Consider the following 25,863-nt stretch of genomic DNA (forward strand, 5'->3'; position numbering starts at 1 on the left):
ACAGCATGATTAAAGTCTATTCGCAATAATATGACATGCAGGTGTGGTGAAAGAACCGTCGTCAGTCTGTAGAGCAGAAATTTAGTTAAATCAACTTTGCTTAAATATTTTCAGTGGTGGAAATAATTTGATCCCCTGCTGGATTTGTACATTTGCTCACTTACAAAGTGATGAACAGTCTCTAATTTATGTAGCAGTTTCATCTTAACAGGGAGAGACAAAATATCAACTGTAGACCCTGGAAACCCAGTGAGTTTTATAAAAGATTTAAAAGATGACTTGAAAGAGATGCATGTCGTTGATTGAAATATCTATCCTCAAGCAAAAAATAACTCTGTACAGAAAGCATGTTTGCAAGCCCAGCCGTGTAGTTGGTCACCAGGTTTCCGTACATCTCAGGTGGGATTTAGGCTCTCTGCTCTGTACAGAAGGTCTTTAAATCCTTTAGCCCTTCAGCTCCCTGCGCAGCTTTTCTACAGGACTGAGGTCACTCAATGACGTTAATGTGCTTTTTCATCAGCCTCACTGTCACGCTGAAAGGCTCATCCACAACCCTTGCAGCACACAGTCCCGTTCATTGGCCGCTCAAGTCCCTAAGTCACGTTGATGCCGGGGAGTTTGATATTGGTTTCGTCCGATCCACACTTTTCTCCCAAGCCTCCTCTGAATCGTTCAGATGATGATCATCCTCACTCCATGAGGCAAGATCTGGCATGGAGCTCAGACTGAGGGCAATTGATGGTAATTTTATATTTCTTCATGCAGTTGTCACCTTCTTGTCAAGCTTATCGCTGATGGTCTTTTAGCCCAGACGATGCAATGTTGTCCCTGATATCCTTTCACAGTTCTTTGGTCTTGCCCATGGCGGTGCACTGATTCTGTGGACAGGTGTGTTTTTTACACTAATCAGATGGCTTAAAGGTGATCTAGTTCATTCAGTGACATGCAAATCAGTTTAACTTTTACGTAACGTGTTTTTCTAGATTTCTTTCTTAGATATTTTCTCTCCATTTAAAGGAAAAGATCATGAAAATTAGAGGCTGTTCATTTCTTTGTGAGCAAACTTACAATGATTCTACCAAGTGAGCTTAAGAGAAACAATGCTTTCCTTGTGGACGTTACTTATCACTGTAAATTAAACTGTCAAGCTCACACTTATAATCCACTGTATCCTGTTGACACTTGCAGTAAAAGCGACTAATTAGGGGAGAAGCCCCGCGTGATTTCTGCTGCTAAACGGTGATTTAAAAATGTATTATACTCGTAGGTAAAGCGCAGTATCTGAGAGGTGTTTCCTATGTGCATTTTCTTCATATTTGTAATCTCCAGCTTTACTTCAGAACCTCGTTTTCAGTAGCTTTGTGTAGTCATTTGACATAATTTCAGGCTGCGTAGCGCTCATGGAGTGTTGGGGTTTGTAATAACTCTTTCTCAGATGTTCATGGGATGTTTGTCCATTAGACAGATGTCTTGTCTGCTCCTTTTCTGTCAAGGTGTACACTTCACTATGTTCTATAACTGGTCCAACTGGTATCTGGCACGTTAGCTGCTGACTCTTAAAGCATCCTGAGTAAGCAGTTAGTCAGCACACTGCAGGGAAATGCATCATACCTTTATCATAACTGCAAATGTCAGAGGGAGTTTGGCTGCTGGCAGACACGACCTTTCGGGATGCACCAATAAGACGTGCGCACAGAAACATGCAAACGCTGCCAGAAGGTTATCTCGCAGTGCACAAACACACGTTTGTTTGCTGAAAGGTAATTTTGTCTGTGGCTGTGAATGTTTGAATGTAACTCAGCTTTATTTTTTTAATTGTGTGAAATTGGGACAGGTTTTTGCCATCGGCAAAAAAACGGGGAGAATTGTGCTGCATTGTTGGTCTTGCCTGTCACATTTAAGTGCACCCATGTACATGCAGGCAGACACACAGTTTTTAAAGGTGACTGTAGCAAAGACTGGCCACATTAGAAGGAAGACTCTTGAGTTTTAAATCAAATTGCCCTTCAGGCTCATGTGCAGAGACACGCAGGTGCGCGCACACTTTCCAGCACACGCTGTTTTACTCCCCCGTCACTGTTGATGGTCTCAAATTCGAACACAGTCTGCCACTCTAGCATTGCCTGGTGTCTGATGCTCAAAGCACAAGAGGGAAAAAAAGCACCCTTTTTATCCCTGACGTTTACTTTGTGTTTGAAATGAAAAGACAATTTGCATTACAAAAATAACACACAGACTTATCACACTGTTTGATTTCGATCTCTTCCTTAAACGGATATAAAAATGTGTCTTACTTATGGGCATACTGTGGACACTGAAGGAAATAGAGATAGAAGTTTGGCTTTCACTGTGTGCCTCTCACTTTTCCTTATCATAGTCTGTCTCCAGGTGTTTCAGGGTCTCTCAGCCATACCCCTCCCTCCATATCTATCTTCATTTTGGCAGCATCTGCATAGGACTCAACAGAAAGTGGAGACAGGAATTAAAAAAATAAAAATAATTCATGAATGTGGCAGGAATAAGGCACGGCGGGTCCAGGGATCAGTGTTTTCAGACATTTTTTATTCAAAACACCTCACACCACACACACCACACACACCTGAGTCCCCGTGTTTTTAACGTGGCGGGCGTGATCGCGGATGCCGTGCAGGTGCGTCCGCCCTCCCTGCACGCCACCGCAGACCACGCCCCACCACACACCCCCATCGCCCGATTGAGGCTGGGGAGTCATCCGGCTGAACCTACTCCCCCCCACCCCACCGGTTGGGGGGAGCAACGTCCATTGCGGAGGCTTGCCGGCTACCCGGCTATCCTCGACCTCGGGCACAGGTCGAGCAGGCTCCCCTGGCACGGGGACCGCCATCTCCCCTCCCGGTTTCTCCACCTCTTCCGGCGGGAGCGGCTCGTCCGCCGCTGGCTGGGGCGCTGGCGGGAGCGGCTCGTCCGCCGCTGGCTGGGGCGCTGGCGGGAGCGGCTCGTCCGCCGCTGGCTGGGGAGCTGGCGGGAGCGGCTCGTCCGCCGCTGGCTGGGGCGCTGGCGGGAGCGGCTCCCGCGACTCCTCTTCCTCCAGCCGGTGCAGACCCTCGCGCGCCTCGTCTGCCGCCTCCGGTCGGAGCAGCTCGTCCACCGCTCCCGGCAGGAGCAGCCCTTCACCCGGCTGTTCCCCCTCCTCCGGCAGGCGCAGATCCCCGCGCGCCTCGTCTGCCACCTCCGGCTGCTCAGGTGCCCCACGCGGCTCCTCCACCGCTTCGCTGTCCTCGGTACACACCTGTGGGGGTGGCGCCCAGGCCCAGAGCAGCGCCGCCAGCTCCCCGATCCGTTGCAGGTGGCGCTCGGACTGGTCCTGTAGCTCTAGCTGCTGGCGACGCACCTCCGCCGCCTGCTCCCGCTGGGCGGCCGCCATTTCGGCCACCCTCTGGGCCAGCTCCTCCACTCCCTGGCTCCGATAAGAACCCGCCGTGCCGCCTCCTGGGTTTCGGCACCACTGTGGCAGGAATAAGGCACGGCGGGTCCAGGGATCAGTGTTTTCAGACATTTTTATTCAAACCACCTCACACCACACACACCACACACACCTGAGTCCCCGTGTTTTTAACGTGGCGGGCGTGATTGCGGATGCCGTGCAGGTGCGTCCGCCCTCCCTGCACGCCACCGCAGACCACGCCCCACCACAATGAAATATAAGACTTTGTTCTCAGGTGGGCTGAAAGACTAATTGGAGTAAATATTAAACCGAAGTAAAATAAACAGTTGTGCAGGAATCAGTTAATTTCAGCTAGGGATGCAATTAATCACAATCTCACTAATGGTTCATGTTGGTTTTTCCTTTCCCCATTTATTTATTTATTTGTCTTTATTTTTTTGCCAGGGACACACAGAAATCTTCAAGTCTTAATGCCCTTCATCACAACAACATTTAGCTACTGTATTATTGCTGCCATACAACATTGCCACTGTTGATCTTATTGTCGATGTTTAGCGATGCACCAAATTCAGCCCACTGTTGAAGTGTTTTCTCAGCAACAAAGTGAAATAAGTACGAGAAACTCCGATTATGCTGGTGGGATAGTTTTTCCCCATCTAACCTCAGAAAACCTCAGAAAAGGGCAGAGACAACTAGATCTGTTCTACCGCCGCTTCAGCTTTTTCCGCTATGACCTGAAAGATGTAAATAATTAACAGAAATGATGTTTTGGTTTGATAGTTCATGTTTGACACTTTTCTTCTTCTCGTATGTTTAAAAGTTTAATTAGTTCTGCTCGGATGCAGATTGCTGCCAGCTCGCATCTCGCTTCGTTTCCAAGCGAGTGTTGATCTCAGCTGCAGATAGCATTGAAACAAGCTTGTAATGTCTTATATTGAAATACAGACTGTCTGAAACCAGCTAATATTGTTGATAATAACAGAGCATCGTTTTCAGGATCCATTAGCCTGACGGCTTTTAGTTCCCGTTCTGTCTGTCTGTTGTCACATCAGCGCTCTTTCCCATTCTGTGTCATATCCAATCTGTCCTTTGGAATCTTGTTTACTCGCACCTTTTTTCCTTCTAAACCCATTTCTGTTCCTGAGCCCATTGATCTCCCCTCTCCAACCAGTTTGCTTCTTTTGTGTTCTGTTTTCCTCGTGTTTTCTTCTTTACTGTAAGAAATGTTTTTAATTACCTTAAGAAATGTTACTTCACGCTGACTGACAAGTAAACAGCTTCATTTTGGCCCCACAGATGTGCGTGTGCGCTGCAGCTTCTTTGACTCACAAGTTTGCCTGGAGCTCAAAACATTTTCATGAGGACTGACTCATCTTCACAATTCTGTCCAAGTGCAAACTAAACCAAAGCAGCATTGGCACTTTTTTTTATTATTATACTATATCCAATCTAATTTTGCAATAGATTTAAATATAACACTGAAATCTGCTGTTGTAGATGCACCAAAATACACACGATTAATATTCACATGCAGTGCTTCTTTTTTTTCTTCTTTTCCACGCATACACAATGTATTTAAGTAGTCAAGCGCACAAACATGACACATGGCCACGCGTTAATGACTCAGGCTCAGTTCCATACATGTAAATTTTATTATTTATATCAAGTCAAGAGAACAATATTGACTTTGGCAAAATGAAATGAGAACAGAAAGGAAACAACACTGATTGTTATTATTGGAATTGGCTTTGTTTAATAGGCATCTGTGTGTGTGTCTGTTTTGGAGTGTGTGCTTGCCAGTTTGTTTTGTGCTCTGCGCTTATTCTTGTTGTTGTTGTTGTTGTGGTTGTTAATTTAACTGCCCAGTCATAATCATGTTCTTTCCTACTCATGAAGATTTCTTGTCTAAAACAAAAAAATCACACTTTTCATAGTTTGCGTTCGATCTTAGAATCACTCGCCAGAAAACTTTGAAAAACAAACACATGGTGCGACAAGTAACATTATTTTATTTATATACTATATATGTGTGTGTTTGTGTGTGTGTTTCTCTCTGATAGAGGTTTTTAAGAGTCTTCCAACAGATTTTATAGCGTTTAGTGGCTTCTGCAGCAGTTTTTGATTCATTTACTGTTTTCTTTTTTTTTTTTTTTAAACTGCTTCCTTTCTGAGAACATTCAATTTGGATTTACCATGAACCCATGTGGCACAAAGGAGTTTGAAGTCACACAAATGAATTTTAAATTTTAATTCCCATTTAACAGTTTCCGCTTTCTCACCATGCTACACTGCTGAAAATAACTTGTACTGGTTGTGGCGTGTTTAAACATGTCACTCTGCTTTCACTCTCAGTGGAGCTCAAGAACACCTCTCACCTTAATTTTTAGTGGGTTTTTTTTTCTTTCTTTTTTACAGCATATCCAGAAAGCACTAAACATTTTTGAAACATGGAGTCTAGTTCACCGGCTCGCGCCCCACGAACGTTCATATACACACAGGCACACAAATGCATCCTGTCCCTGATCCATAGATGCATGCACACTTGCGCATCCATTAGCATTATTCATCTGTTTGGTCCATTATCATCTGACATCCAATACGATCTCGTCTTTTACAAATGCACACGCGTACACGTTCCATTGTGCACTCCCGTCTCCATTTTGTAATCCATATCAACTCCATTGTAATTCCAGTGTCTTTCTTTTAATAATGTCTGGGCTCCCCTCGCTGTTTCCAGCCTTTATCGATTGATCATGTCCAATACACCCAGCTCTGTATTTATACTCCCATAATCCGCAGGCGCAGCGAGCCAAAATCATTGTCCAGACACAGAGGACACATAAAAGTCACATTCAGAAAAGAGCTTCAAAATGGCCGGCTGCGTGAAAGCCAAAACAACAGAGTGGGGCTGTGTCATCCAGACCCTTTCCACTGATGCATTTCTGTCACAAGTGTTTCTCCAGTATTAACAGTGGTGGTGTTCTTGATCCGGTGTAAAGCCTCATGGTGGTGTGGGAGCTGAGACTGTGGAGAATTGAATGGTTGTGTTAGTGTGATCCACACAGGTCACAACATCTCCTCTGCTGTTATCTTTGTTCTGTTTCCTTACTGCTGTTTTCCCTCATTATTTCCTTAATTTACATCCCCCCACGTCCCTCTCGCATATTTTTTTTTTCCTTTCTTTGTCACTGCGATGATTGTACTTGTTTTTTCCCCGTTGCCTTGAATTTTTAAAGATTTTTTTTTTAATTAATTTATTTTTTGGTCACATTTCTCTGCCATCACTTTGAAGGTTCCTCGGAGAGCCTCTTACAAATCCTGACCTCACCTCACAGGGCAAATCAAGAAGCTGCATTAGTGACACTTGAGTCACTTGCTCTCCTCCTTTCCTCTGAACTGGAAAAGTTTTTCATCTAAAACAGTTTTGCTTTTGTAATCCCTCCTCACCTCTTTGGCCTTCTTAAATCAGCATCTCATTCAAACTGTCCTCATACTGAACCCTTTATCCCCCTCCACTTTTTGTAATCCGTGCCCCTATACGACGCTTTCCTCCAGTTCTTCCGCGCTCTTTCCATCCTTTCCTTTTTCCCTACACCTGTCTTTTCCATTATTTGCTTTCCTGGGAGTAATCCCAGTGTTAGAGTTGGAATTGGTGGCGTTATAAGCATGAATATATCCCCTTTGGAAATCACAGTGACCCCCGAACCCGCCGCTGCTTTCGCACTCGTCGCTCGTTGTCGACGAAGCTGTGCTTGCTGTCGAAGCGCACTGCACCAGCATTCCATGCAGCGACTGGCTCCGCCTTGTCCAGATGACGCTTAGCCGCTTGGCATAACTGACAGCGCCGTAGCGCCTGGCGACACTCGCTGCGGCATCAGTCGCTAGCGCGACCGAGGAGCCCATATCGAGCGAGTGCCTCCGTTTGCTAACTGTTCCACAGGCGGGGCTCAGAGGGGAAACGGGGCTCTGATAAGCCTGTGAGGAGTTCCATTTGTCCCTGCCTCTGGGTGTGACTCTCCAGTCCAACAGCTCCGAGTCTCTCAGGGGCGCAGCGAGAGAAAAACTAGCACGATTGGTCAGCTCTCGCTCCAGTCGGGGCCTTGGGCGCTCCCTCTGACGCGACTGACGGGGAAGGGTTGAGGGGGGAGAAGGGGAGTAGTAGAGGGGCGTTCTGTCGCTTTCTAAGGTGTACGGTGGTGCCTTGTCCAACTTTCGCTGTCTCACCACCAGTGCCATCTCACTTCCTGCCCCTGTCGTTGTGGAAACCACGCCTCCAGCTGAAAGAAACTGCTCCAGGTTGACTTTAGGTTTCGGCCTGGGCTTAGGAGGCAGTTTTGGAGGCACAGAAGAGGCTGAATCGGCCTCTTTTTCCTTTTCATTGTCCTTCTCTCCTCCTCCTCTCTTAGAAGGCAGACCATTGGGCAGGACCACCATCATCATGTCTCCAGAACCATTGGATTGGTAGCATCCGCTACCGTTTCCTCCCTTGTCCCCACCTCCTACACTCCCCTGACAGCAGGCCCCGCCTCCTGCCTCGGTATTGCTGCTGTGACACATTATATGGTCCCCGTGATTGCAAACACGGTGGCGAACCATGAGTGCCACAGTAAACACAAGTAAAGTGACAACAACAACGCCGCCAACCAGTATGGTGAGTGTCCCGCCCAGAAAGTGGGCTTGCAGAGAGCGACATGCAGGGTAAACATCCTTGGTGGAGAAGGTTGTGCAGCCCAGAACCTTTGTTGCAGCTAAAGATGTGATTGTGTCATCAAAAATGGCCAACACGCACAGATTATAGTCCACACCAGAAACCAGGTTCTTCAGCAGGAATCGATCACTGGTTGATGGTAAGATCCTAAAGAGGGAATAAAGGGAAAAAGAACATAGGTCAGTTACATAAACATGGACGATGCACAGAAATGCAAAGCGTCTGCTGTAATTTGAAACCCGACCTCGATATTCTGACTAATCTGACCGAATTTAAGGAATAAACGGTTGAACATTGGGAAAACAAGCGGAGGAAATGGGCGTAAAGGGAGGGCTAGAAATGGCACCGGAGTAAATACTGCAGTAGGGGAGTGAGGGGAAAATGAGGCTATTGATGGGGAGCGCGCCTAGGGAACATGAAAAGAGAACTCTGTCTGCTCATTTGGAGAGCAGGAGTGTGTCTACGTATGTGGGGATGTATTTGCATCTTTGCGGGAAGCAAACATCACAGCAAAACCGCATACATTTGGTCGTTTTAGGTTTAATTTCTGAATTAAAGTATAGTTGATGTGTTTGCTTTTCAGCAGAACTTATGAAATTAAGACATATATAATCTGGCTTTGGTCTTTTAGAGTGCAGATGTTTTCCTGTGTGTCTGTAATGAGAGCTTGCGTGGGATAATAAAGAGAGAAGTGCTTTGAATGTGTCCTCATTTTAAGTGTTCGAGCAGCCGTTATAATGTATATAACAAATGGGCGAGAGGTGAACAATAGAGGGATATTGGGGGGGGTAAAGACGGTGAATCGAGGGAGCAGACGTTACATAAGTTGCATGTGATTTTTTTTTTTTCTGTGTTTGCACCTGGATCTATGTTTGTATTTATGGGATGAGGGAATAAACGTGTGTTTTGATGCCAGTGGGTTTGTGTATGTGACACGCCAGGGTAAAGTATGTGTGGGAGACTGAAGCGCACCTCAAGTGTCGCTGATGGGTATGACTCTGCCCTCTGCATTTCCAAACCTCTTGTGTGGGCAAGTATGTGTTGTAGTTTTGTTTTGCAGTATTTTGTCAGTAGTTCCTTTGTTTTTCCTCTGCATCACGCTGTCCAAGTCCTTTTTTTTTCTCCATTCGCTTTCACGCTGCATCAAAGGGCTTATTTGTATCCTACGTTACTAACCATTTCAGCTCCCCTCAGACCTGAGCTACATCCTATAAATGCCATCTAGGATGACTCAGACATCCAGGGAGCTGCTGCAGAAGTCCCCTAACCTTATTCAGTATGTAATGCCTTCAAAATGGAGACCCAGAGACGGCAGCGGTTTGGTCTCGTTTTTCTTCAGTTTTAAATTGGGGATAATTGGCTCCTGTTATATAATGAAGTTTTTCAAATAAAACCAGTCTGATTGATAATTCTCACAGCCGCATTTATATCGATGTTGGTGTAAAGATGGGATTAGTCGTCTTGAATAATGCAGTGCTAGCTGGGAAATGAGAGGGGCCTTCTTGAGGCAAGTTACAGGCCAGAGCAGTGGATCTGGGTTATGGCAAGTAGGATTATTGATCATTTTCACCACCTCCTCAAGGCTTTAAAAGTTAACAAAACCAAACGTTTTCTACAAATGTCCAGAATATCAACTTTTGTACTTGCATAATTTAAAAGAAAATATTTTCTTTCTTTCTCTTTGCGAATAACAATGTTTCAAACAGTTGCACCGTTTTAGCAAATTGCCTGGGGTGATTTGAATAGCAGGGAAATGCTTCCAAACTTCTAATTTTCAGCAGAAGCTCGGTATGATTTTAACAAGAAATTACAACGTACTGTGTGACACTCCAGGTTCCCAGATAATCTGAGTAGACACATGGGGCATCGTCATTAAAGTCGTCCTCATCCGGCAGTCATTAGGTCGCTATAAAGTCCCTTCTAACGCAGTTACAAATTTGCCCGTTAACTCGTGCTGTGCGGTGGAGCAGCTTGGGTTCCAGGTGTATGTTTCCATGGCAAAGGCTCATTATTTGACTCAGCAGTGTAGTAATTATACTAAAAGTACCTCTTCTTCTGATATCCACACACTAAGCACTCGGGACCAATCAACTTTCCTAGCTTCATTTTCCAGGATATTAGTCATGTCTTATTTTCTGAGAATTGACATAAAATTGCCAAAATATTTCCATAGCAACATCATAAGCACAGCATAAGCTTGAGAGATAAGGCTGTACTTTGATACGCTAAGAAATGTGCATGCTGAAGCTAATTTAATCTTTCTCACAGAAATGTAAAGAAGTGTCAGAGATCTCTGAACTCATGGATATAAACTACAGTGGACAACCTAAACATCAGAGCAGTAACCAGCGCTGACATAAAAAGATGAGAGGTTTTGATTAAGGAGTTTTCATATTCCTACAGCAAAAAGACATCCAGAGAGTGAAAGTGCAACCGAGGATTGTGACCAAATATCTCAGGGATGAAAGCTCAAAATAAAACCTCTTGTGCAATCAGTCAAACCAGAGAATTGTGAATAGCTCCTGTGAAGTCCAGTAGTAAAGACAGGGGGTGCTCAATCAGATTTCCAACATGAAATATACAAGAGGCATCGCTCGCTATGCTTCTGTCTCTGAATAAAAAGCCTTGGTCATAGTATAGGCTTATAAAAGCCCCGGAGATTTATCGCAATGGTGTCAGTTCATCCACAGCCTTTATGCGTCTATATATAATTGATAGATCCCACAAGACAGAGCGACTTGACCATCATTGGAGTGATTCATGTACTCCAGTGTGTTGCTGCTTCTGTCTATCACAGACTAATACCCAAATCTCTTTTCTTACTTTGATTATTATTAGTGCATACTGGTTCAGAGTTACATGTGTTGCTGGATGCTGAATAAGCCTAAATCTTATAAGATGATATTCTAGACCAGTATATTTGCATCTGTCTGGATTAGCCTAACACAACTAAGCTTTCTGGATGAGTTTTTGATTTGGTCCTCCATTGTGACCATGCCTCGCACAGTCTTGCCACACCTTTAGTAATTTTCTAATCCTACCTTTCAGACTCCTCCCTTTTTATTCACTCTGTCCTCCATTCTTCCCTCTATATACTCCTGTAAAGCTCTTTATCAGTCCTCCACCGTCAATGCGTCCAACTTATTTTATTATTTTCCTCCATCAGTCTTACATGACCAGATTCCCTCCGTTTGGGTGATATGCCTCTCTTATCTCCTCATATCCTATGAGCTTTTCATTGCGGTGTAATCACCCATCCCTCTTTTTCCTTAGCCTAAATCTGCAGTGATGCAGTCATCTTTGGTTCAACCTCTTTTACAACTTCACTTACACTTGTGCTGTTCACTCTCCTCCTCTGGTCTAATCCTGTGTATCTTTTACCTCATCTGCTTGCCTCAAATCCTTTGGTACTTTCCACCAGGCTCTACCTCAGGGGTAGGCAACTCCAGGCCTCGAGTGCCGGTGTCCTGCTGGTTTTAGATCGCACCCTGGGTTAACACACCTGAATCAAATGATTGGTTCATTACCAGGCCTCTGGAGAACTTCAATTTAGTCATTTAGCCCTTTAAATCAGCTGTGATGGATCATGGACACATCTAAAACCTGCAGGACACCGGCACTCGAGGCCTGGAGTTGCCTACCCCTGCTCTACCTGATCTCCCAGCCTCTCTTCCTTTTCAGTCACTCAACTATATCTCTATTAGCCACACCAATAACCATGTACCATGATGGCGCATCCAAGGTCACTCTTCCTCCCCTCTCATCTACCTCTATCTCCTTTTTAGGTACCTCTGCTCCTCCCTCATCCTCTTACCACCTCTTTTCCTTTTACTACCTACCTCACCATTTGCATCCTATATTTCTTTTCCTCTTCCTTTTGCCCCCCACCCCTCTCAGTCGTCTTTCCCACCCCGCCACTGCTTCCTCCCTTATGAGATTGTGAATCGCCTCGCTAGTTGTTTTTGCTACACTGGGAGCGACAGAAATAGGCAAGCAAATTCACTAAAATATACATGGAAGACCCAGACACATTCACAAACGCATGCATCTTTGATATGCTGATTCGCTAGCACTCGCTGCATTATTCATTTTTTTTTACCCGTATTTAGCTATGTGGTGTGGGTACACATGAAATAATATTCGGCTAAAACCTCTGTGCTCGAGACATTATGTTCATGAATACAAAGTGCATCTTGTGTAACGCGGACTGATCGTCTACTACTACGAAAATTGATTGATTAAACGGCCGTGGTGTTGTCTGTATTTGCACCGACTCTCTTTGTGGGCCGGCTTCTAACATACGAAGAGAGTTTGCTCCATCACTGTGCTTCTAATTATGGTTAAAGCCTGCAAAGGCGTGCACATCCACAGATGCAAGAAGAAAGTAATCGAGACAAGGGAGTGCTTTGTTCAAGCCGGTGACACAGAAACGAGTAATTATTAGTACCCGTGAGAGTAAGGGGGAGAGGAAAAGAGAGTGATGGAGGGAATAAAGGAGTGGTGGAGCCCAGTTTTTTTTTTTTTTCTTTTTTCTTCTCATCGTACTTTCTGTCTTTTCTTGTCATTCTCGCCGCCTCACGTCTTGCTCCTTTCTGTCAGAGTTACCAAGCCTGGTGGTCTGACACCAGACAAGATTGGGCACAGAGAGCAAGAGCCGGAGTGAGTGAGAGAAAGATGAAGAGGAACAACAAAGCAATTATCTCCTTCTGGCTGACATCTATCCAGCTCTCCTCACCCCCCACCCCATGTCACGCCTTTTGTTCGTTCACTCTTTCCTACATACATTTTTAGCATTGATTCGTCAGACTGTTTATTGCCTTGTTATCTGTCTCTCTCAATTTTGTCTGCTTTCTTCTGTTTTCCATGATCACCCCACCTCCCCTGTTTTGCTTTCCTTTATCCGGCTTTTCACTTAACTCTTCCTTATTCGACCTGATTTTATTTTTTCCTCCCTCGATGCCTGATTCGATTGCTTTCTTTCATTTTGCGACCTTCTCCTTGTCGTCCTCATCGTTGCTCCCCCTTTCTTCACTTGAGCCAGCTAAATATTTATAGGAAATTCCCTGTCCATCCTTTGCTACCTGCTTACCCCGTCCTTTTCCTTCGTGTGACTCTACAGAATAATATAATGTGACATATGTATTGAGTGCTGACCCTGTTCTCTTCCCCTTTCTTTTGAAGCCTCTGATATGAGCTGACGCATGTATTGACACAGTAGTTTAACACTTAATTAGCTGTTCCCGTGGGGTAAAACTCTTCACTTCATTTTACTCCATCTCCTTTTCGCTTCCCTCCCTGCCCTCTAACCACTCAGCTGTCCGGGTCCTTGTTTGTTCATCTTGCTTTCCTCTTTTTCCATCTTTGAAGCTGCATGCCTCGGCATGCCCTGCTCCCTGCCACATCTCTTATTACATCCTTCTCAATCCCAGCCTCAGCATTTGCACATATCATCTTGCTTTTATGATTTTTTTTTTTTTGTGTGTGTGTTGTAATATGACAAAGTGAAACCATGTGAAGATTTTGATGGTTTTCTGATTGGACCAGTGGGGAAATCATTTGCACGGCTCAGTGTATTTCTTTTTCCTGTTTTTGTTGGCTGAACACACTGTACTTTAGATTCTTGTCACTTTTGCTAAGCACATTTAGTTTACACGTAATGAAATGTGCTGTAAAAATAAAATTGACACTGACACATAGTTTGGTGTAGCTATATATTTATAAATATATCCATAGCACAATTCAGTGTTTTGTCAAATATTGGTCAGATATGGTGGGTAGGGATGGGTACCGGTGTCCGGTGCCATGATGGCACCGGTTCTCACATAAACGGTAGTAACCAGACCAAAAAGCAGCGCACATTTCGGTGCTTTTTCCCCCCCCAAGCTGTGATACACTTTAGATTCTAGCCAATCATTTTACGTTTCCGAGGATAGTAGGCGGGTCCAGGTACGTACGTTCTTTTAGAGCAGAGCTACAGATTAAAAATGCCCAAGGCGAAGCGGTCAAAAGTCTGGCTGTACTTCACAGCAAAAGATGCAAACTCAGCAGCTGCAACAAGTGCTTTAAGCTGATACTGTGATACTGTCAAAGGAGGTAACACCTCAAATCCGATGAAACACCTGGCGACGCATAGCGGGGTTTTTTTAAAGCCGAGAAATGCGGCGTATTTGATAGCTTGCTGCGAGACCTCACACCAAGCACATCTACTGCGGGTGTGGTGCCTGTTATCGGACCCAGAGTTAGCAACATCCCCCAAAAACCCGAAGAGGAGAGTCCTGGCCCCTAGCCCTGCCAGTGTAGCAGAAATGATGAGGATAATGATGGCAGCAGCAGCCGTAATTCTCTGCGTGAGTAGCTTAATGTTGTTCGTGTGTAATTTACGTTGAGTAGGCTAACCACGTTATTAAATTAATGCATGTAAGGTGAACTAGCAAACATCATCATAGCTACATGCGGCTGCCTTCTTGTTTGATGGCAGATACTCCCTTCACCCTGGCCAAAAAGGCTAAAATGACCAAAGAAAAAGTGGGAAACAGTTAAACATGAGAGGTTTTTGGATAAAGTTTGTGTTTTTTCCATTGTTTAAGCACTGCTTCCAGCCCAGAGTGATACCATATATGCCCTATAGCTGCAGAAAAGGCTAACATTGTTATCTTTTTACAAAAAAACAGCTAAACATGAGAGGTTTTTAGACCAATTTTGTGTTCTCCATTCTTTAAGCACCGGTTTGAGCACCATTTAAGCACCGGCACCGTTTCAAAAGTACCGGTTTGGCACCGGTATCGGATAAAACCTAAACGATACCCATCCCTAATGGTGGGTAATTTGCAACAGGAAAAATCTTTAATGTCAACACCTAATTTTCAGGATTTTTTTTTTATTAAAGCCCTCTCCTTTTGTGACTCATTAGCCGTGTTCTCAGCTCGGTTTCTCAGCACGCTCCTTTCCTGCGGCTTTCAACCTCTCGCTCTGTACTTTTTAACAGTGCGGCCTTTTCTTAGACACAACTTTCATTATTCTCATTATTTCTCAAACTCTGCGTGATTTTTCTCTCCAATGTACTCCTCTTGCTCTCCCTGTGATCGTTACTGTTCCCATTAAGTCTTGTTGCCGAACCTGGCGCTTTGAGTGCCCGGCAGAAAGGTCGATCATGTGGTGACTGGGGTGCAATTGTGAAAATTGTCAAAGCCACTCTACGCCTTCCTGTGCACTTTAAAGACTGTTGTTAAACCTAATGAGAAACTTTTGGCTCAGACATATACAAGTGTCATAGAGATGCCTTCTCTGACATACCGTATATAGCAGTGATTCATAACTAATTCCCGACTGCTTGCCAGAGGCTAAAAATAGATGGATTTACACATAAAAAAAAATCATGAAGCACAGTGAAACAGCAGATATCTTGTATAATTCTTAGTGAATAATAGATTACACAGAGGTTGGGCTCAGTGAGACTTGTGCTGAACATGGAATATGTTTCCTGTAAAATGTCTATTTACATGTCAGGTAGATTTTGACTGGTAGAGAGATCATCGCTTACAATCCCAGCTAATTAAATGCTTTCTGCTTTTTGTTCCTGCATACAGTACATGGAATATGTCAATGTGTTAATTCAGTATCACAGCTGCCATTAAAGTCGACGTGCTTCTGATTAAGACCCGACCAAAAAAGCTCCACAAAGATGTAGCGTCCGCCGATTGGTTGACGGCCTTAAACTGTCTATGGCTGCATGTTCTTTGTGACTTGCAAGTGCTGACGAAAACGCACTTTTGAACAGATGGTGCTCCATCGGTTGCTTTAAAGTGCTGGCTCATTAACATGGACTCGTAGTTTCCTGTGCTGTTCTTTGTCCTTCAGGTAGGCCAGTCCCATGTGTGGGCAAAGAAGTCATGGTAATTGCTCACATTTACCGGCAACAAGGAAATCTTTGGCAGTTCTTTTGCTGTGCTTTTCAGAATCTGAGCTTCATGTCACATTGAAGGATCAGTGACCGTGTGGTGCTGTTAAAGTGTAGCAGAGCTCCGGGAAGGAAGCTGGCTTAATGTTGTGAGGGAGCACAGCTCAAAGGAAGCCACATTCATGACATTGTACCTGGTACTCTCACAAATGCCAGCAGAAGAAGGCATGCTAAAATGGAGGTTGGTGTTATCTAACATACGACTGACCTTTTAAAGGATACAGTGCAGTCTGCTGTTCTCTTATCTGTATGCCACCATCTTACGATGCACTTATTTCTTGTCATTTCTCATAGATTCCTCTTTTCCTCTGTTTCTGTCTTCATTTCTGAATGTGCTCAACTTGCCCCTCGTCTCCCCCTCTTCCCATGCCCAATTCAGCTAGTTGTTGGTGTTTCCTCCTCCCAAATTCAGCACTAGAATACAAACACAAATCCCAGATAAAAAGCCTGAAATCTCACTGACCTGGTCTCTCCTTTTGAGTTTGGTTGATTCCTTTTTTTTCCCTGACCTGCTACCTCGTGTGAAACTTTAGTTGGCACTAGCTCATTGATAGCATGATGGGAAGCCATACTGGAAATGCTCGACAGCGTTGTAGTATGCTGCTTTCCTCCTGTCCTGAGAGACTGAGGGTTGCGCCTCCAGACTTGTCTCCTATTTCAACCTGTTTTCCACACCGACCTGTTAAAATGGCCACTACCCTACTCTGTGACACATACACCCCTCTGTTTTCCTGGTGGTGTGATTTGTTCAGTTTGGCAAAACCTCAGATCTTACTCTCCTGTGATCCCAGCTGGTCAGTGACTCATTCTTTCATGCTTATCTCTTTTCTTTTGTTTCTCTCACAGCTGAGTGTTTAAGAAAAGCATTTTACTGGTGTCAACCTTTTTGCCTTAAAGAGCTACGTTTAGTTGCCCAAAGAAGAAGAAACCACCCTTGAGGAAAATATAACATTAAATATTAAAACACTTAAATTTTGAGTCAAATTTAATCGAGAAACTAATTAACCTGGTATTGTGTTGTTTGATATCTCATAGTTTATGTAGAGAGTATCTTCTCTTAACCTTTGTTACTAGAGATAACCAGCTTGCTCCCCTGATCTCAGATTATCCACTGAGAAATTAACACTAGTGATCAACAAAGAACTCGAGATCTCAGTGAGCTCAGCTCAGCGTGTCGTGGGAGTATAAAGAATCTGCATGTTATTGGTTTTGATGTTGGAACATCTCTTTATCTCCATCCTTTCAACTGCACAACCTTCTTTTGAGCAGAGGAGCACTTTGCTTTCACAAAATTGCCTCGTCTCTATTTCTAAACGTTCCTGCTCCCTTGTCACATTATTCCAGTTTGCTTGTTTTTTTTTTTGTTTTTTTTAAAGATCTGCTTTCTGGCGCTTTCGCTGTCTTACGTTTCCGTGGGCTCCATTTTCTCCTTTCTCCCTTATTGCATCAGTTCTCCCAACCTCCCCCTTTCTTTCATACCCAGGTGTATATCTGTGTACACGGTCTTTCTATTTCAGTTATGGATTTAAATACCTTCCCTCCCTCTCTCCACCCTCGGTTCCTTTTTTTGTTTTTGTCTTCCTTTTCCCACGTGGGCCTTCTACTCTCTTGTCCTCCTTACTGTCAGTCTGCTTTCACACATCCTGCTTTTATCTCAATCTCACCTGAAGGTGATTTGGGTAGAACCCATCTTCTCAGTCTTTTACAGGTCCACATGTCTAAATTCATCCGCTTTCCCCTTCTAACTGTATCTTTCACTCATAGTATTGCTTTTTAACTCCCCATCCACCCTTTTGCATACAGCCCAGGTTCCTACTATTTTTACTTTGCTCTCAAACTTTCAGATTATAGCTTTTTTCCTGCTCCACAATTATCTTTCCATCTCTCTATTCTCTACAGTCTTTGTCATACGAGTTCCTCTACCCCTTACGATACACTTACAGCTTAATGCCTTCTTTATAATACCTGAGGGAAGCCACATTGAACCCCAGCATTACTGCCAGCTAAAATAAAAACCCCACACAAATAATAGCACAGTGGCAGCCCTTGCTCAGCAAGCCCACAGTGTCTTATCCCATCTTCCTCACTGTTTAAGCCACTGTAGCAATAACCCCACGCAAAATGTCTCATCAGTCTACGCTCATAAATTCAGAAACAGTAAACTTTGAATGTGTACCGCTATAATTCACGAACAGCACCATAGTATTGTACATGTAAGCACACCAAGTAGCTAATAAAGCCGCACTGTTTTATATTGAAAGACATTAGTCTCATCCTTTAGCTTTAGCTTTGTTTAGACTGTTTTCTCTCATAGTTTCTTATGCAAGTCCAATATTTTAGAAATGTAAATAACAAAGATGCGATTTTTCAGGATATTGGTTTTGGTCTTCCTTTGCAATTACTTTATGTAGAACTTATCTTGTATAGCCACAGCTACATTAGAGCTGTGGGGGGGAAAAGGCGTAATTTTCAAATACTTGCATACTCCATGTTTTTCCAGATCTGTACCCTGTACTTGTATGCCATGGCATAAATAAGAGCTTTGAATTCTTTAACCACAAATCGACTTTCTAAGTGGTTATTTATCTCCCTCTTAGACTATGATGAGTCATACACTGACATAACTTATGAAAATTTGTGTATTTTGATTAAATACATGTTGCATCACTGTGTTTATGTTACGCAGCTCACAGTTCAGAAGCATCCCCCTCCTTCAAATCCTTTTCCACGTTATCCACATGTCCTCCCATTCTGCACTCACCCATATGCACTGGCTACTGCCTATTGAGATTAAGTGTCATAGTGATGGAGATAAATTATTAACAGTCTCTCGTCCCTTTCTTCCGCTCCCCGTTCACTTTTCCCTTAAGCTATCTGCACATCAATATGCAAGATGAACAGTTCGACTACTGAAGTGTCATATTGTAATGGATAAATATTTAAAACGATTAGCATGAAAGAAAAGGGTGGGCATGACCCTGCAAAAATACCTTGTGGAGGAGAAGCTGAGAAAGCAATCATTTGGCAAGTGTCTAAGTTTGCCATTAGATAAGCGACAAAAGCTTCTATTATTTGCATTGTGAGTAAAGTTGAACTGACCTGTAAACGAGCGTCTCATCGGCGGTGCAGTTGTACTGTATCTGATACATCCAGACAACGTAAGCTCCAGACAAACGCCCCAAATCCCATCGGACCTGAGCCGATGTCGATGTTACTCCCTGTACTCCAATCATCCTTCCTTCCTCTTCGTCCCCCTCTTCTTCCTCCATGCTTCCTCCATCAGTCCTCTCTCCTTCAGATGCCCTACCGCCGTCACCCTCTTCATTCTCCCCTCCGCCTCTTTTCCCATCCTCTGGCTCTCCTCCGCGTCCACCGCCATTGTTAATCCCTCCATTTTTGGCCGTGCTAATATCCGACGAGCCCGGATCGGTCCGTAAAATTCCATTGGTCACGTTCCTGTTGTTCTTGGTGTTAACGCTGTTGCTCCCAGCGTTTCCACCTACTCCACCCCGGTGAGGCAGGGGGATTATTTTGAGATCCACAGTGGCAGTTGCTTCACCTGCTGCGTTTATTGCGATACATGTATATGCCCCGTCATCACGGGCGACTGTTACCAAGATATCCAAGGTCCCGTTGCTAAAGGAGCTGGTCCGCGATGAGTTTGCGATGATGCGATCATCTGGTGAAACCCAGTGGACTACTGGCTCGGGGTCACCAATGGCACGGCACTTTAGCGTGGCTCGCTGGCCCTCCAGCACCCATAGCTTGTGCGTGTGGCGAGTGATGAGAGGTGGTTCACATGTGAACTCCTCCTCAGGAATTGACCAGAAATATCTGCAGGCACAGAAAAGAGATGGTGAGAGAGGTAGAGGGAGATGGGTGGAGCAGATTAACTTTGCTATTCTCCACAAATCCCAAATGATCAATTAACCAGAAAGCATCTTGCAATGAGTCTCACAAGAATCGTATGTGGGACAGGAGCTTCTATCAAAGCCTATCATGTTAACATCTGTCCGCATACATATTCAAACTAAGAGACACCAGGATCCTATGATGACAAACTCAAAAATGCTGAAAATGTGAATAATAGCAGACTGATGAGGACAGCAACTCCTTTTCCTCATAAATGCTTCATTTTCAGTGCGTGGTTTTGACTACAGAGTTAGACTAGAAATCTAGCACAGAGGAAGTAGGAAGTAGAGGTAGTTCAGAGTGTCTAATTAGGGGCAAAATATCACGCCAGTGTTCTTAAAACTGGCTGCATGGCCTACCTGTCCTCATGAGTTTGAGCTTAATCTCTGTTCGTGCACACTTGATCTCATTAAGGTAAGAATTGGGTCATTTTAATTCAAAACATTGTTCAGCCTGTAACTTATTACATTGCTGCCCTATGATAGAGGAAACCTTTACTAGTTACAAGAATCAGATTAATCCATTGACAAGCTGATGATGATTTACCTTCCAGCAAGGTGAGCAGGAGTGGCACACGTCTCCATGTCATCTCCACGGATGAGGCGCCTTAACCATAGCAGTTCACAATTGCAGTGCAGTGGGTTCCCTCCAAAATTTAGGCTTATGACAGCATTGTATGGGGTAGGACTTATTGCACCTGTCTGAGACCTGAATATAATAAAAGAAAAGCAGTCAGTCCATTCACTTAATGATGCCTTGCTGGATTTTGAGGTTATTTAAATGCAATATTCATAATTGTGTTTTCTCTCATTTTGAAACGAGTACCTGTAGTGAATACAAAAGAGCCTTAAAACTCATGGAGATAATCAATTTGCATTTGGTTAAATTTTTATAAATGATTTACTTTGAACATCTCTCTCTAAGATCAACTTAAGAAGGACGTCTTTCATGAACTTGTCCTTAGACAGGTTGAAGTCAATTTGGTGCAAAACAAATGTGAACATGGTATCTTCACATTTGAACATACCATGTTCAACCTCTGTGCTATTTGCTCCTGACAGAAATCTGAGCTTTGCATGCATCACTGAGTAAAACTTGTCAGTTATACAGTGTGAACGGCTGGTAGATGAGGCTGTCTTTGCTCACCACAAATTTTTAGCTTTGCTTCTCATTCTGACAAATGGTTTGGAGACCACTACTTGTTTTCTGAGACCTCTAATGGGCACCGTTGCACAAGTGTTGCAATTTTTTGTTTAACAAATTCTTTTGAAGTTAATTGGACAAAGCTTGATAGACGAGGCTCAGCTGTCTGATTGTGTCACTCTATTTTCTGCTTTAATGTACCTTATACTGATCTGCTCCCGCAAAGCATTTTTACAGTTCACAGCCGTTTTTAGAAAAGGGTAAACCGTGACTGTACGTTGATTTACGTGAACATCAAATCCACCTTTGCGTTATCTGAACACATGGATCAGTGGAAGGGAAGCAATTCGTGGAGTTCATTTATTGTGCAAATAAACATAAAATTTGCCTAAATCTGGCTGCAAATCTTGCAAATGTCTACAATTGTAAAAAAAAAATTGTTGTGCCATAACTTTCAAATGTTTCTAAAACCTTAAACTTGATAATTGTTCCCAAGTTTCCATTTTAATAACAAGCTGTTATAAATAATTTTATATAGCGTTTAATGACTGGTGTGATCCGTAGAGGGCATGGGAACATGTGAAACTGCAGAATAAACTTGTGCAAGCATTCCGGTTTCCCTTTTAAATCTGGATGCATAAAGATGAGTTACAGGGGAAGTTATGATTAAAGAGATCATTTGTCCTCGGATTTTAACTTGTTTTTAAAAGGTGGCCTGAGCTGAAATGTCTATATTACTAATCAAAGCACTAGTCAGTTGTTATGATCTTGCACACTGTGGTCTGTCATAGCGTGCAACATAGTCCTTAGACAGGCGAGTTAGAAATCGTGTCAGTGCAACACCTCATACGGTTGATTTGACAAAAATGTCAGTCCCACTGAGTTCCAGTTGACCAAAGCTGTGTCACAGCAGGACTTTGATTTCCACATTAGTTGGAGCACAGCTGACAGCTTTACAATGAGTGCGTACTTCTATTTATAACCTTCATATAACTCGCCATCACTATTTCAAAACTTGAAATATGCACATACGTTCATATTGATTATTTAAATAGCATAGAAGTAAATGTTGACTAAAGAATTCATGTTTTTATCCTGTCTCATGTCTTTATCCTGTCTTCCTTCTCTCACCCCAACCAGTTGCAGCAGATGGCCCCGCCCCTCCCTGAGCCTGGTTCTGCCGGAGGTTTCTTCCTGTTAAAAGGGAGTTTTTCCTTCCCACTGTTGCCAAAGTGCTGCTCATAGGGGGTCATATGATTGTTGGGATTTTCCTCTGTATCTATGAAGCGCCTTGAGGCGACTTTTGTTGTGATTTGGCGCTATATAAATAAAATTGAATTGAATTGAATAGAATTTACAGAATGCCAACACACCAGCATTGTCTTTCTTTTTCTGTGCCAGAAAGCACCCTGCTAAAAACACACACACTGGTAGCTCTGTGGTGTCTGCAACAGGATCTTTCTACTAAGCTACTTCTGAGGGAAACATAAAAGTTGAAGCTTAAGAGCTACCTTGCAAAGAGAGGATCAGGAGGCAGGGTCCGGAGCCTGTTGGAGGTCATATCCAGCCTCGCAAGCTTATACAGCTCTCCAAAGACTCCTTCCGCTATGTGATCTATCAGGTTATGGTCCAGGTTTAGTGTGTGCAGACTGGCCATGTTCTGAATGGACTCCCATGGTACCCTGTAGATATAAAAAAGAACAACGGCTAATGTGAGATTTATTGAATTGATAAACCTTGTAGTGAGATTGATCATGCAGTGTGAAGATGGAGTAACAGCAGCTCTAAAGACAGATCCACATCTTGGGACCTCTTTATTAAAGGATGTGATTGTAGCACCGATAGATCCACAGTTCATTTGTTGTTCTCTGGGTAATGTCTTCTTACTCTTCAGAGAACAAATATGCAACGATGAATTAATAGTGACAACAATGGCAGACAACAACAACAGATGCTTGTTTTCCTTCTGAATCTTTTGCTCTATCTGAGTTTCCCCAAGTCCCATCTGTGACCCATTGCTGTAGTCATTTAGTATTCCATTAGTGCTGTCATTCCCTGTTTTGGACCAATTAGTGAGTCCAAATGAAATGTCTGGAACTAGCAAAATAGGAAAAATACAAAGCATTTATTTTTTGGCATCAGTCACACCAGCCCTGCTGATTTTAACCTTGTTTTGTGTCCAGGTTCCCCGAACTGAACTTCATTTAGTTCATTGGGTGCGAAGAATACTTTTCTTTTTGTAGTTGACTAAATAAACGTATTCAATGATTTTAATCAGTTACAAAAACAATTTGGTAAACATGGATGGTTACAGCAGGTGGCCTCCATTTATCTGTACAATAGTTTGATTAGACAACAGGCCTGAAAGAGGAAAGAAGTGCCAGGCATAGTTAATTAGACCATGTTTATGGTTTAGATTATGGTTTTAGAGGTTGGAGAAAGGCCAAAGAGCTGCTTTAGAGGAGACAAATGAAACATCTTAATCAGAACTGACAGCCCAATGCTGCTGGATTTATCAGTACAGAGGGACACTAGGAAGAGAATAGAGGTCTAAAAGAGAATATCATCATTGTTCTGACTTATCATTTAGACCAAAGGAATGGAAAGTAACGCTGAATCCCTGTTGTCCTAAATAGACATGAGAAGAATGCTGCACCCTGCACTCAGCTGTATAGAGCAGCTATTACAGTGTACACGGTGGCAGTGGAGTGAGCTCAGTCGAAGTGAAAGAAAATTAGAACCTCATCAAAATTGACTTTCACTTTTCTTTCTCTTTCTTCTCCTCGTTGCCTCATATCCCAAGTGTTTTCATTGTGCGTTTGTGTGTAAATTGTGTGTGCAGCATACACTGACAGAGACGGGTCTGTCGGTGTATGCTGGCTCATGAACTAAATTGAGTTTGACACAAAGGATGTCAAACTCAATTTAGTTCATTGGCCACGTTCAGTCCACTGTATGCAGCCTAAGACAAACAACAGTATATGGTTCTTTTCCCCTTTAAGTAGTGTAGCACAAGGTGTTTTCCTAAAACTTAAACTTGTAACCTTAAACCCATGTGAGTTATGTCTTCAAAATGTGCAAAATAAAGTCTTCTTGTTAAATACTATCTATTTAAGAATGACCTATTTACAAGGAGGATGAACATCCTGAAATATTGTAAGAAAAATAAGTGCATTTTCAACGCTCTCATAGTTTATTTTTCTTAATTCATTGAGTTTACTGTCATATGAACAATTGAGAGATCAGTGGAAAGGCACAAAACGTACACGTACACGTTTTTGGAGTAATTTATTGAGAAACTCTATCAACAACGGACTTAACTGCCGTTTTTAAACGTTGCAAGTCTGGCTCCAGGTCCCATTTTTGATGATTTCTGCTTAAATGGCTTGGATGTGCTGTGCACGTGGGTGATATCCAACAAAAGCAAAAACTCACCTCCTGAGGTTATTGTAAGATAAGTCGAGGTCTTCCAGTGTGAGCAAGAAGTCATCGAAAGCCTGCACGGAGACCTTGATCAGCTGGTTGTTGTTGACAATCAGGTGCTGCAGATTGGCCAAACCTGCAAGGTCTCTAGGTCCGAGTACTGTCAAGCGATTACCTGGATAAAACGATAAACGGGTAAAAACACGTTTAAGTAGTGTATTTGATTCGAGTCTTGAACACTGAGAATAAAATAACTGGCTGCTCACCATCCAGATGCAGAGAGCGTAGACTCTCCAGGTCAGCAAAGGCCATTGGTCTAATAAGGTGGATGGTGTTCCTTGACAGTGTCAGATCAACCAATCCGGTCATGTTGACAAAATCATTTCCGCCCACTTCTGTTATAAAGTTATCGGCCAGTCGCAGCTCAACTGTCCGCCGGTCAACATGCGGTGGGACGAACAGGAGGCCTTTGTCGGCACAGAGCGTGCTCAGTGACTCCGAAAGGTTTCGACACACGCAGTGGAAAGGACAGGCCGAGACCACACCCCACGTCTCCCCTGCTCCAATTAGAGAAGGAAGCAGGCAGCATGTGACCAAAGTCAGCCAGTGAAAGACTGGGAAAGGGACCGAGACCGGGAGGGTTCTCTTTGCAGTCCTGGGACAGGCGCAGTGGATGAGATGGGATGAAGTTGACAGAGATGGAACAAAAAGAGGGGACAGAAGAGAGACGGACAGACTGGGCAGAGGGAGGAGGGAGGGGAAGTCGGAGCCCTCTGCTCTGTCTTCGGGGTGGTGTGTGTGGGGTAGGTGTTTTTGTCTGCGGGGATTGAAGGGTGGGGGGACAGGCATGGTAGAACGCCTGGCTGTTCACAGACCTGGAGAGAAAAAGAGAAAAGATGGGGGTAAAAAGATTAGACATCGTTTTTAAACTCATACAGTTGGTCATATTTCTATGTGTGTGTCTGGTTTTTTTGTCTTCCACCTACTCTGACTAGACAGAAGTGAAGCAAGGGCTTGCTTTAAACACATCCATATCTGTGTGGGTCAAGGCCTCTTTCTAAACAAGTACCACTTCACACTAGTGCCTACATGGTGCTTTGTAGCATTAAAATATCTGTATTGAAAAATGGCGGCCTCCCTTGCTGTGTGCTTCTTTTTTAATTAGCTTACATGTATATTCTGTCCTGTCTACCTCTTTGCCACTGTAGCTTATTGCCTAGCAACAGCATCCCAAAAGACTGAACACAGCCAGTCCCCATAGTAACAGTTACCTAGAAACATGTGAGAGTGGATTAC

The 25,863-nt window shown here is 43.6% G+C and overlaps 2 protein-coding genes across 3 annotated transcripts in view; one reads left to right on the plus strand and one right to left on the minus strand.

Annotated features, from left to right (window-relative positions):
- Nucleotides 1-25,863, plus strand: part of LOC146521716 (pyruvate carboxylase, mitochondrial-like) — a 316,433-nt gene that overhangs the window by 182,698 nt on the left and 107,872 nt on the right. The gene's annotated exons all lie outside the window — the stretch shown is intronic.
- The window catches only part of LOC146521721 (leucine-rich repeat and fibronectin type-III domain-containing protein 4), a 36,836-nt gene continuing 17,600 nt past the window's right edge, over nucleotides 6,628-25,863 (minus strand). The window contains exons 3-8 of the mRNA XM_085149221.1: nucleotides 24,834-25,442; nucleotides 24,580-24,742; nucleotides 22,656-22,826; nucleotides 20,548-20,709; nucleotides 19,189-19,923; nucleotides 6,628-8,279 (exon numbers count right to left, since the gene is read on the minus strand). Coding sequence (XP_085005347.1) covers nucleotides 6,959-8,279; nucleotides 19,189-19,923; nucleotides 20,548-20,709; nucleotides 22,656-22,826; nucleotides 24,580-24,742; nucleotides 24,834-25,416 — 3,135 coding nt within the window. The 5' untranslated portion in view covers nucleotides 25,417-25,442 and the 3' untranslated portion in view covers nucleotides 6,628-6,958. The remainder of the gene's footprint in view (nucleotides 8,280-19,188; nucleotides 19,924-20,547; nucleotides 20,710-22,655; nucleotides 22,827-24,579; nucleotides 24,743-24,833; nucleotides 25,443-25,863) is intronic.

Source organism: Neolamprologus multifasciatus, chromosome 3 (genome assembly GCF_963576455.1).
Source record: "Neolamprologus multifasciatus chromosome 3, fNeoMul1.2, whole genome shotgun sequence".
NCBI lineage: Eukaryota > Metazoa > Chordata > Actinopteri > Cichliformes > Cichlidae > Neolamprologus > Neolamprologus multifasciatus.